A 13704-nucleotide genomic window follows, 5' to 3' on the forward strand; every position below is an offset into this window, starting at 1 on the left:
GTATAACAGTTAAAGTCTTTTAAGTTAATATGGAGTCCAGTTAGTTCTTGCAGGCAGACTAGTTCCATTCCTTGACTATCGAGCGTTGAGTCGAGACCTCCAAGAAACAGCTTCCGACGTCCGCCGAGGCCGGGACCGACATCATAGTAGAGTTCTGCTTGGAAGATATGGAACTATGAGGTCTTTAAGATAAGATGGAGCCTGATTATTAAGGGATTTATAAGTGAAGAGAAGAATGTTAAATTCAATTCTGGATTTTACAGGGAGCCAATGGAGAGAAGCTAACGTAGGAGAAATATGATCTCTCTTGCTAATTCCAGTCAGAACTCTGGCTGCAGCATTTTGGATTAACTGGAGGCTTTTTAATGAGTTATTGGGACAAGCTATTAATAATTAATTACAATAGTCCAGTCTGGAAGTAAAAAATGCATGGACTAGTTTTTCAGCATTACTTTGGGACAGGATGCTCCTAATTTTAGCAATGTTTCTCAGGTGAAAAAGTTCTAGATGTATGAAGTGAAGGAGATATCCTGATCAAAGATAACTCCGAGATTTCTTACAGTATTACTTGAGGCCAGTACTAAGTCATCAATGGTGAGAACGTGATTAGACATAGTGTCTCTGAGATTTTTAGGCCCACACAGTATAACCTCTGTGTTGTCTGGATTTAGGAGAAGGAAATTGGAGGACATCCAAGCCTTTATGTATTTTAACCATGCTTGAAGTTTGACTAATTGATTAGTTTCTCCTGGTTTCATTGATAAGTATAGCTGGGTATCATCTGCATAACAATGGAAATTTATAGAGTGTTTCCTAATAATATTGCCTAAGGGGGACAAATATAAAGTGAAAAGAATCGGTCCAAGCACAGAACCCTGTGGAACTCCATAGCTGACTTTGCTGTGCATTGAGGACTTATCATTAACGTGAAATCTATCTGATAGATATGATTTAAACCACTCTAGTGCTGTTCCTTTGATTCCAATGACATGTTCCAGTCTGTGTAATAAAATGTTGTGATCTATAGTGTCGAATGCAGCACTAAGATCTAACAAGATGAGTATAGAGAGTAGACCATTGTCTGATGCTAATAGAAGATCATTAGTAACCTTTACCAGTGCTGTTTCTGTACTATGATGTACTCTAAATCCTGACTGGAAATCTTCATACAAGTTATTGCTACGCAGGTGGTCGTACAATTGCTTAGAAACTATCTTTTCAAGGATTTTAGAGATAAAGGGGAGATTGGATATTGGTCTATAATTCGCTAAAACCCCTGAGTCCAGAGTAGGCTTTTTGAGCAGGGGCTTGACTACAGCAAACTTAAAAGCCTGTGGTACGTAGCCTATTTGTAAAGATAGATTGATCTGATCTAATATGGACGTGCTGATCAAAGGTAAGACATCCTTGAGGAGTCTAGTCGGGATGGGATCTAAGAGACATGTTGATGGTTTAGAGGAATTAATTACTGAAATTAATTCAGAATGATCTACGGGGAGGAAGCAGGCGAGGATCTGATCAATTTTTTCTCTAATAGTTATGATTTTATTTGTAAAGAAATTCATAAAATCATTGCTGCTGAGAGTTGAGGGAATACTAGGCTCAACTGAGTTATGACTCTTTGTCAGCCTGGCTACAGTCCCGAAAAGAAATCTGGGGTTGTTCTTATTTGCCTCTATTAATGAGGAGTAATATGAAGTTCTAGCTTTACGGAAGGCTTTTTTTATATATTATTAAACTATCTTTCCAGGCTAGGCAATATTCATCTAAATTGGTGGAACGCCACCTCCTTTCCAGCTTACGTGATTTCTGCTTTAAGCTACGGATTTGTGAATTGTACCATGGAGCTAACTTCCTCTGACTCACTAGCTTCTTTTTCAGAGGAGCAACAGTATCAAGTATTGTTCCAAGTGAAGCAGCATGACTATTAACAAGATAGTCCACTTGTGCCGGAGTAACGTTAGGAGGACTGCCTTCCTCTGTGTTGGTACATGGCTCTGAAATAAAGGATGGAATCAGTTCCTTAAATTTGTCGACAGCATTTTCACATAAACATCTACTGTAGTGAATCTTATCTGTAGGTTTAGTAAAGTCTGGTACTGTAAATTCAAATGTAATTAAGAAATGGTCAGATAAAAGAGGGTTTTGGGGAAAAACTAGTAAATAATCAATTTCCACACCGTATATCAGAATAAGATCAAGGGTGTGATTAAAACAGTGAGTGGGTTTATTTCCATTTTGGGTAAAACGAATGGAGTCTAATAGTAAATTAAATGCAGTGTTGAGGCAGTTATCATCAACATCTACATGGATATTAAAGTCACCCACTATAATGACTTTATCTGCACTAAGAACTAAATCAGATAGAAACTCTGAGAATTCAATCAAAAACTCAGAGTAAGGGACAGGAGGACGGTACACAATAACAAACAGGACTGGTTCAGAGAGGCTAAGAGTGAGGCTCTCAAATGAATTAAAACTATGTTTAGGTCTGGGGTTGATTAACAAACTTGAGTGGGAGATTGCTGCTACTCCTCCACCCCGACCTGTGCTTCTAGGAACATGATAATTAATATGACTTGAGGGGGTCGAGTCATTCAGAGAGACAAATTCATCCTGCTGCAGCCAGGTTTCAGTAAGACAGAATAAGTCTATTTGATGGTCAATTATCAAATCATTTACTAACAGGGATTTAGACAAGAGAGATCTGATATTTAAAAGTCCACATTTGATTGTTGTCTTGTTATTTTGTTCTAAGAGAGGATTCGTCTTTATTTTTATTAGGTTTTTATGAATAACTCCTCTTGTGTTAGTTTTAGATATAAATAATTTAGGTACTCGGGGAGCAGACACTGTCTCTATAGGGTTATGGTAGTTTTGGGGGGGTGACGGCTGTAAGGAAGCTGCAGAGAGGTGTGTAAGACTGCGTCTCTGCGTCCTGGATGCCACTCTGAGATGTCAGGGTTTAGGTCGTCTAATAAACTCTGTCATATTTCTTGATAGCTGAGACGAACCATCTAAAGTGGGATGGATGCCGTCTCTTCTAATCAGCCCAGGTTTTCTCCAAAACATTTTCCAATTGTCTCTGTAGCCCACGTTGTTTGCGGGACACCACTTAGACAGCCAGCGGTTAAATGACGACATGCGGCTAAACATGACATCACTGGTCAGATTGGGAAGGGGCCCAGAGAAAACCGACATTGTTTTAGCAAAGTTACACACCGATTCAATGTTAATTTTGGTGACTTCCGATTGGCGTAATGGGGCGTCATTAACTCCTGTGTGAATTATTATCTTACTGTATTTACGATTATCCTTAGACAGGAGTTTCAAATAGGACTCTATGTCGCCTGTTCTGGCCCCGGGAATACACTTGACTATGGCCGCTGGAGTCTCTAACTTCACGTTTCTTACTATAAAGCTGCCAGTGACCAGAATGGGTTTCTCAGCAGGTGTGTCGCTGAGTGGGGAAAATCTGTTAGAAACGTGAACCTGGTTTTGGTGAACCTTGGGCGAGTGTCTAGGGTTATGCTTCCTACGGACTGTCAACAGCTGGCCTGACCTCCCAGCTGCTCGGGAACTGCTTGGGGACGGCTAACGGGAGCTAGGCTAGCTGGCCCGAGTCTCCAGATCAGTCAGTCTCACCTCCAATGCTGAAAATAAACAACATTTTTTACAAATCCCCTTCTCACTAAAGGAGGCCGAGGAGAAACTAAACATATGACAAACCGAGCAAGAGACAGCGGGAGAAGAAGAAAAGGGAAAAGAAGAAGAGGGAGAATCAGCCATGGCTAACAGAGCTAAAAGACCTCACAACACAAGAAAACAAGAGTACATTTACATTTACATTTACATTTAGTCATTTAGCAGACGCTTTTATCCAAAGCGACTTACAAGTGAGGAACAAGGCAAGCAAACAAAATCTAAGTCAAGAAGAAACAACATCAAAGCAAAGTGCTATTGAAAAAGTGTTTCTGTTTCAAGAGATGTTAGAAAGGGTAGAATTTTTTTTTTTTTTTTTTTTTTTTAAGTGCAAAGGAAGATGCAGAAGAGTTCTGTTTTCAGCAGTTTTTTAAAGATTGCAAGTGAGGTGGCTGAGCGTGCAGAGATAGGCAGCTCATTCCACCATCGTGGGATCACTGAGCTGAACAGTTTTCCTTGGTGTCGACTGTGTGGTGCTGGTACCACCAGACGACGTTCCCTGGTTGAGCGCAGTGGACGGGAGGGGATGTAGACCTGAACGATTGAATTGAGATAAGATGGAGCTGTGGAGTTAACCACTCTGTAGGCAAGAGACAGAGCTTTGAACTGGATCCTTGCAGCCACAGGAAGCCAGTGCAAAGATCTGAAGAGCGGTGTGACATGAGACCTTTTAGGTTGATTAAAAATGAGGCGTGCTGCCGCATTTTGGATCATCTGGAGGGGTTTGGTCGTGGATGCCGGTAAACCCATCAGTAGTGCATTGCAGTAATCCAGGCGAGATAAGATCAACGCCTGTACATGTATTATGTATTATGAACTAAGTAGCACAAGTGTATGTTACAACTCTTACGCCAGAAGTGCCTCCTAACTAAAACTATGAATTTAGTTTTAAATTGGTTCAATCAAGCAGAACAAACACAGAGCAACTGAGTAACGAGCCAGCGTCGACAACAGGAAGTGATGCAATACGCCTACCGTAGGAGGAGCAGCCAACGTAACAGATCAGGGGTGGCCAGTCCTTTTACAATGTGACATTTTCATCTTTCATATACATGAAGAATCTGAACAGCACGAACACTCACTACTTTCACATCCCAATGTGTAAAACTACAGAAGATGGTGTCAACACTTGGAACCCCACAATAGGCCCTTTTACAGTTTGTAAACACTGATGACGTACGTGAGCTGTGCACACATTTTGGAAACTGAAATATGGTAGAACACAACAATTAGTCAAGCTATGCAAAGGCATTAGCCACTGAAAACCACAAATTTCATTTAAATTGTGGAAAATGGAGATGGCTGACAATGGGTTAGGGTTAGGGTCCCATGTACTAGGGTTCAGATAATTTACAGCCCACCACTGAAGTGACTGTTAGATCACTCAAAAACTCGGAGTTCCTTTAGGAAAGCTTTATTCCAGCATTCCGCATAACAATCGTGTTCACGTGGTTGTGTGTGTGTGGTTTCTGAAAGAAATACTTAAATCCAAATCAACGATAAGCAGAACAATTACAACTTGTTATCAAGACACTTTCTTGTAACATTCGGCATGACTGAATTTACCATTCACATGTTATGCATATCGCTGCCACAAGATGGAGCCCTCACATCACAACAATTCTTTCTGTTGAATCGTCTTAGCTAAAGCAAATGCAAGTCTACTAAACCAGTAATTCGATCATGTAAATAACAAATCATACCTAGCATTAGTACAAACAACTCAATGATAAATACAGATTATGTGTATCAATTTAAAGCGCTCCAAAATACAGTCTTGAAGATGTGCAGTGATCAATTACCCTTAATTGGTCCTATTTAGCAGAAACAGGAAGCGAACAACGAAAAGCCATAATATCCAAAAGAGAAACATAAATATACATAACAAACTATAATAACGGACTTACAGTTCAATGGACACACACACACTGTATCGACAATAACAAGAACTCAGAGAAAACTGACCTCCTCATGCATGGACCGGGTCTGATCGGAACATACCATTCCGAGAGGGGTGGCAGAATAGTCCAAGTGACATTGGCCTTTTTAACGAATTTACTTTTGTAAATGGCAACCGACTTCTAGATGTATGTGCTGTTTCTGAGTGGGTAGAAGTAAGTGGACCAGGATTCAGTAACCCGACTCTGATGTGATTAATAAACCCAGCATGAAAAACCGTCTGAGTCTGTGTTTCCTGTAATTCAAAAGTTTGATGATGGAGGGGTATCTTCTGCTAAGTCATATTCTTCAATCAATCATAAAAAAATAACACTCATCACAGTGACGAGGACTCCTCACATTAGAGTTTTGTGTGGACATGTGGACATGCTCCCTCCCTGTCTAAAAATGACTTAATCTTATGTTTGTTCACTGAAGCTTAGTTGATAGACGAGACGATAGATGAGTTGAACACCACGCTCGTACTTGGACTGCTTCCTCTCTGTAGATCATTCAGAATTAATTTCAATAATTAATTCCTCTAAACCATCAACATGGTCTCTTAGCGTCCACTTTGGACGCAGGGGTTTTAGTGAATTATAGACCAATATCCAATCTACCCTTTATCTCTAAAATCCTGGAAAAGGTAGTTTCTAAGCAATTGTACGACCACCTGTGCAGCAATAACACTGTATGAAGATTTCCAGTAAGGATTTAGAGTACATCATAGTACATAAACAGCACTGGTAAAGATCACTAATGCTCTTCTATTAGCATCAGACAATGGACTACTCTCTATACTCATCTTGTTAGATCTTAGTGCTGCATTCGACACTATAGATCACAACATTTTATTACACAGACTGGAACATGTCATTGGAATCAAAGGAACAGCACTAGAGTGGTTTAATCATATCTATCAGATAGATTTCACATTAATGATAAGTCCTCAATGCACAGCAAAGTCAGCTATGGAGTTCCACAGGGTTCTGTGCTTGGACCGATTCTTTTCACTTTATATTTGTCCCCCTTAGGCAATATTATTAGGAAACACTCTATAAATTTCCATTGTTATGCAGATAATACCCAGCTATACCCATCTATGAAACCAAGAGAAACCAATCAATTAGTCAAACTTCAAGCATGCTTAAAAGACATAAAGGCTTGGATGTCCTCCAATTTCCTTCTACTAAATCCAGACAAGCCGGAGGTTATATTATTTGGACCTAAAAATCTCAGAGACACTATGTCTAATCACATTCTCACCCTTGATGACTTAGTATTGGCTTCAAGTAATACTGTAAGAAATCTCTGAGTTATCTTTGATCAGGATATCTCCTTCACTTCATACATCAAAGAAATCTCTAGAACTGCCTTTTTTCACCTGAGAAACATTAAAGTTAAAATTAGGAGCATCCTGTCCCAAAGTAATGCTGAAAAACTAGTCCATGCATTTGTTACTTCCAGACTGGACTATTGTAATTAATTATTAATAGGATGTCCCAATAACTCCTTAAAAAGCCTCCAGTTAATCCAAAATGCTGCAGCCAGTGTTCTGACTGGACTTAGTAAGAGAGATCATATTTCTCCAACATTAGCTTCTCTCCTTTGGCTCCCTGTAAAATCCAGAATTGAATTTAACATTCTTCTCTTCACTTATAAATCCCTTAATAATCAGGCTCCATCTTATTTCAAAGAACTCATAGTTCCATATTTTCCCAGCAGAACTCACCGTTCTCAGGCTGCAGGTTTATTGTGGTTCCTAGAGTTTCCAAATGTAGAATGGGAGGCAGAGCCTTTAGCTATCAAGCCTCTCTCCTGTGGAACCAGCTCCCAGTTCAGGTTCGGGAGGCAGACACCCTCTCTACATTTAAGACTAGACTTAAAACTTTCCTTTTTTAGAAAGCTTATAGTTAGAGATGGATCAGCTGACTCTGAAGCATCTCTTAGCTATGCTGCTATAGGTTAGTCTGCTGGGGAAACTCTACTGACAAACTGAGCTCCTCTCCTCTCTCCTTTCTCCTATATCAATGCAAGTCCACCATTGCCGTCATTAACTTTGTGTCTTCTCTCTCCTGTAGTTGTGTTTCCTCCTCTCTGTCTCCTTCTCTCTCTGTACTTTTCTGCAGGTATCCTCGGCCTGGAGCTCTACATCTCCAGAATCCAGTTGACCTGCCCAATGTTCTTGCTGCTTGTTGTTGTTTTTGTGTCTGCTGTTCTTTTCTCTCTTTTCTTTCCACTCACCCCAACCGGTCGAGGCAGATGGCCACCCACTATGAGCCTGGTTCTGCTGGAGGTTTCTCCCTCTAAAGGGAGTTTTTCCTCTCCACTGTTGCCTAAAGCTTGCTCAAATGGGATTGTTGGGTTTTCTACATCATTTTTTGTTTTGTATAATATATATAATTATGTCTCTGTAAGGTCTTTAATCTTGCACTATAAAGTGCCTTGAGATAACTTCTGTTGTGAACTGGCGCTATACAAATAAAACTGAATTGAATTGAATAGATTTTTCACATTAGTTCTTAGTCCATCTTTCCCGGTTATCGTATGAACTTTCTCTGGATCTGAGCTGAGACTGAGGTCAGTGAAGGTGTCACTTGCTCTGACTCTGGGGTTGGAGGATGAGGTGTTCCCTGTGGGGCTGGAGGAGGACTAATGGATGTTTGTAGTCTCCTCTGTCGTGCCAGCAGACATCCAGCAGTGGGTAGACTTTCCCCTGGACTTCCATCCTGAAGCTGTAGATGAAGCCCAGCTCTTCAGGATTGTCAGTGTTATAGAAGGTGAGGACTCCACCCTCATAGTCCAGGAACAGTCCCACATTGCGGGGGGGCACAGACAGTGGCAGGACCACCCTGGGTGAAGCGAAGGCTTCATAAACTCCATCCTTTAGTCCAATCAACCACACTCCACTTTCTGGGTTCTTCACCAGCTTAGCCTTTCGACTGGTGGTTCCTTTGATTAAACCCAGACGCCATTGGGGTTTGTTACCCACTTCCACCTGGACCGGAAGAAGAGGCAGGAGATGTGAGAAGCAGAGCTGCTATAGACCTCTATAATAAAACCATCTTCAGGTCTGTTTTCCACAGTTGTGTCACATTTCTCAGTTCCTGTTCCTCTGCCTATTACCAGCTCCTGTTACCCCTTCACCTGCACACCTGTGGAGCATTTACTTTCTCTGTGTATAAAGACGTAGACAAAATTGTTGGCACCCTTCCCCTAAAGAAAGAAAAACCCACAAAGGTCACTGAAATAACTTGAAACTGACAAAAGTAATAATATACAAAAATCTACTCATAAAAATTAGCCAGTGCTTTTTAGTTGTGATTCAACAGAAGTTTTTTAAAAAACAAATTAATGAAACTGGCCTGGATTTTTGTCCAGATGGTACCCCTAGAAAAGATGTTAAATAATTTGACCTTGTTAAACTACAGTGTGTCCTGTAACTAACATCACGGGTTTCTTCAAACTTGTAATCAGTCAGTCTGACTATATTAAGGGTAAATAGTGGTCACTGTGCTGTTCATGTTGTGTACCACACTGAACACGGACCACAAGATATTAAGTTATTTCAGTGACTTTTTAGAGTTTTTCTTTCTTTAACCCCTTGGGGTCAACAGATGTGCTGGCACATCAAAGTCACGTGACCAATTTAAGGCAAAGTAGCAGTAAGACAACAGCACATATCACCTCAACTTCAATTTGTGTCAAAAGTTCGAACTTCAAACTTTCTGTATCTAAAAAATGGTGTTGATAGGCCATCATCTAAAATAGGAGTCATGATAAATGTTTTACACATCTATTAAATAGCAATAAATAGTACATACCGCGTAATGAATTTCTCCGTATATCTATGTCATTTCTTGTTGCAGAAACTGTAAAAAAAACAGTTCATTCAACACATTTGTGTTTTTCACATTGAACAATATATACTTTTTCTATTCGGATTTTGTGTTTCCTTTGTGCTTTTTAGGTTCAATGTTTAATACAGTAAGTCAAAATGAAGAAATAACTGAAACAAAAATGATACCAGACGTTGATATGACAAACACGAATCAAAAAGTAGTCAAAACCAATAATACCCCAGAGAGTTAAGGAAAGGGTGCCAATAATTTCGTCCACATCTATAAATACCTGTCAGTTTCTCTTTTTCAGTTGTTTACCAGATACACATATATGTCAGTACCAGAACATTTCTGAAAATGTGACCTAAAACATGACCAAATTTTCAGAAAAGTCCAAATCTTTGCAGCCTGATTGTTCTTTGAATCACCTGCTGAACCTGTTCTGCCTCGAGCCCACTCCAAGCTGCTGATGGAAACTGGTCTACCATCAAGGGAGGTGTGTTCATAGGCAGAGAGAGAAGAGGAAAAGCAAGAGTGTAGGACTGACAGTAGTGACTTTAAATGTTGGGATCTTTACCTCCCAGTAGTGTTTCCCGGAGGAGAAACCTCGATTAGCCAAGACACAGTAACTGAGGTTGAATCTCTCTGGATTATCAGGCAGCCTCTGTAGCAGAGCCCCACAGACCACCACCGTATCCCCATGAAGAAGCTCTAACATCGGGTGAGCAGTCTGAGGATCCAGCTTCAGCAGCTCTGGTGCTGGGCAGGACACAAATAGTTAATGGAGAGACATGACCATCAGACAGAGACAGGTGCGGGTGCAGGTGTACCTGGCAGGACTTTGCGGTGGAGTCTCTTCCACACAGTGAGTTTGATGTTGTTGTGGTTAAAACCTGGTTTGAAGTTCACAGAGCTGAAGATTCTTTCCTCCCGCTGCTGCAGTTCACTACTCTGCCTGAACCTAAACACGTTAAATATTTAGATTTATATTTTACAGAACAATTAATTCAACAACATGTTGGGACAGTTGTTACCTTGGAGCGATCGATCCATATTTCTGTAAACACAGAAAAAAGATAAATAATGGATCAGCAGTGTTTGACATTATCAGTTTGAATTATTCAGAACATTAACTCTACTTAAGTGGAGAAAAAAACAGGATCCCACTGTGATTAGGTATTCGTATTGGCTTAACCGCAGTCAAAAGATAAATGCTCCATCTTCTCTCAATAACTCTGACAACAAAGAAACAAACACTGACAGGACCACAACCAATTCCAGGAGACTTAAACAACATACTGTACTGATCAGAGACTGGGTGTACCATGATGAAGTCCAGGTGTCCCTCGTTGCTTAGGTCCTGCAGGGTGTTGTGGGCCTCTTGCAGCCTGTTCAGGTTCTGATTTAACTGGTCCGTTTGGTTCTGTAGGGACGAGATGAGTGAGGCAGCTGATGTCTCCACCTGCTGCATGAAGCCAGCCTCCTCCACCTCCAGGTAACGTCGCAGTTCACCAAACTCCTTCCTCACCACCCACTTGAGCACATCAGATTCATTCTGGTTGAACAGAGAACAGCAGGTGAGATCATTGGACTTAGCAAATCAGACTGAATTTGATTAATTTAATTTTTAATACATATCATAAAAGACAAAACTTGGACTCACAATGATCCTGGATTTGTTGTAGGCCATTTTACAGATCTGATCCTCCAGTTTCCGCTTCTGCTGCTGGAACTCTGTCATCAGACAAGAAATGTCCTCCTGAGAGACACACAAGTAAAAATAATTAATTGTATCATTCAGATATGTGCATTAACCAATTCAGACAACAGGGACTCTGAAGTATGAGGAACTTCTTGTAACACTAGTAGGGGTCCTTTTCCTTTTTTTGGATAAAAGCGTCTGCCAAATGACTAAATGTAAATGTAAATATACTTTATGGTAAACGCAGCTGCAGTGAAGCAACTTAGTTCACCTGTAGCTGTATTCGTCACCTGCCTGAACATGTGACCAAGAGTCAAGCTGCTGATAAAGGTCACAGCACAAACAGCTATTCCTAAACATTACAGCATGACCTTCTTGTTGTTTAAATGGACAGAGCTTCATATCTGGCTTGTGTAGAACTTGGCGGCTGCTTATCTACAAACTGTTCTGGGTTAAACTTTACACACTACTGTACACTCAACACTTCAGTTCTCAGCTCCCGAGACAAATCCACCTCTATGGGATCTGCATATCAGAATCATGTCTACATCACTAAACACAACACCAGTTCACTGAACTTCCCACATGTGTGAATTGATATTGCATACCTTCATGCGGCCATAGACGGAACCCACAGGTGTGATTTTGTGTCCACGGTGAGCCCCGATGCTGCCACAGAGGCCACAGATCACTGTCTGCTCGTCTTCACAGTACAGACTCAGTGGGTTGTGATGCTGAGGACATGTCTCCAGCTGAGCTCCACCTGAAACACTCACTTCCTGTCAAAATGACATGAAAGGTGTTTCATTAAACTGTAAAACTGCTGGTCCTTCACAGGTAACTGATTTCAGGCAAGTTTACCTGCAGAGCCTCAATGATTCGAGCCAGACTGACATTGGGAGGAGGACTGTCTCCGTCTACTGCACAGCGGCACACAGGACACTGCAGCTGGCCAAGAACATCCATTGTCATGGAGTGCACACAACACCTGCACAGGTAAGGACAGGACAGGTTAGAACAGGGAAGGAGTTTTTAGAACAGATGAGTCCCCTCTATCTCACCTGCAGTAGGAGTGTCCACACTGCAACATCAGAGGTTCAGTGAAGACATCCAGACAGACAGGACATCTGAGCTGGTCCTCCAGACTCTGACGACGCTCCATATCCCTGGTCCTCAACACCGAGACCAACACCAAAGGGACCAGTAAAATCCCAAAAAGCAAATTTGGGAAAGAAGCAAAGCCCAGATTTCAGTGAAACCAGTTCAGCCCAAATGATGGGCTGTGTGTGTTTGCCACTTTATATATCAGTACAGTTTTTTTTTTTATTTGTTCTTTGACGTGATTGGATAAACAGGCAGAGTGGGCGGACCCAACAGCTGATAGAATGTTTAACTTTAAATGTTTTTTTAATGTTGAAATAATAAAAAAGACAAACACCTGAAAGTCACCTTCACCTGAGAAACAACATATCTCCACGGCAACAGGCACAGGTAAACGTTTCATTTAACACAACAGACCAGTTCAGACAGTCACACCTGCACCTGTGCCTTGTGCTTCATAAGTAGACTCACATGTTAGTCGATTATAATGTTAATGTTTTAATATCGTCCGAATGTGTTGGTTCTTCCAAAGTCATGTCAAGCTTGTTGTTCTGGCAACAGACCCACAAACTCAAACCTCCTCAGGAGCTGGTTTGTTATCAGGTTTAGTCAGTGTGAACAAGATCACCTCTGATTTGCACAGGATAGGGTTAGTTTGTTCAATTGTGCGATATTGCTGCATGGGAAAGACATTAGGTCAGAGTGATGATAAAAAGAGATGTGAATTTTTAGAAGTCTGTTGTGTGGTGCAGCAACAATTTTTTCAGTCAAAACCTGGAACCGTGAGAATGCGATATCCAGCTTTTGTAATCTACCTATCAAATGGGTTTGTAGAACCAACATCCAACATAACTGGATAACCTTATCCAGGGTTAGAATATCCAATTTTACTCATTTAATCCTAAACCTGTTTAGTGATGTAAAAAAAAGGTTTCTGTCATTAACCTCTGAACCTGTCTGACTCGCACTGGTGCCCCGCTTCTGGTTGGAGATCTCGTCGCTTGGATGCCCCGTGTGGTCTCTGTGGGATGCATGTGGTGACTGGAGTTCCACTTTACCATGAAGATGGTCCTGGCCTGTCAGCCTGACAGCTGTTTCTCTGAGGTCTTGACTCAACGGCAGTCCCTCGATAGTCCAGGACTGGAATTTCCTACAAGTCTACCTGAGCCTCCAATAACTAACTGGACTCCACATTAATTTAAAGACATCAACTGTTATACTAAACTGCTTGCTGCCTAACACATAGTATGAACGCTCAATTATTGCTTTCTGTTATCACCCAAATAAGGATGGGTTCCCTGTTAAGTCTGGTTCCTCTCAAGGTTTCTTCCTTTCTTGCCTTCTCAGGGAGTTTTTTCCTGCCACTGTCGCCCTCGTTTTGCTCATCAGGGACAATCTAATTATTATGATTCTTACATA

The 13704-nt window shown here is 41.1% G+C and overlaps 1 protein-coding gene across 1 annotated transcript; it reads right to left on the reverse strand.

Annotated features, from left to right (window-relative positions):
• Positions 1–8042: 8042 nt before the first annotated feature.
• LOC113149400 (E3 ubiquitin-protein ligase TRIM50) lies at positions 8043–12440 on the reverse strand. Its single transcript, XM_026341507.1, has 9 exons — positions 12246–12440; positions 12046–12172; positions 11793–11963; positions 11146–11241; positions 10807–11037; positions 10517–10539; positions 10313–10443; positions 10060–10241; positions 8043–8638 (listed from the first exon to the last, which is right to left on the reverse strand). Exons 1-9 carry the CDS (start codon positions 12344–12346, stop codon positions 8234–8236), a joined length of 1467 nt encoding a protein of 488 aa, XP_026197292.1. The 5' UTR covers positions 12347–12440; the 3' UTR covers positions 8043–8233.
• Between the last annotated feature and the right edge of the window lie 1264 nt (positions 12441–13704).

Source organism: Anabas testudineus, chromosome 24, assembly GCF_900324465.2.
Source record: "Anabas testudineus chromosome 24, fAnaTes1.2, whole genome shotgun sequence".
In the NCBI taxonomy this organism is placed as follows: Eukaryota; Metazoa; Chordata; class Actinopteri; order Anabantiformes; family Anabantidae; genus Anabas; species Anabas testudineus.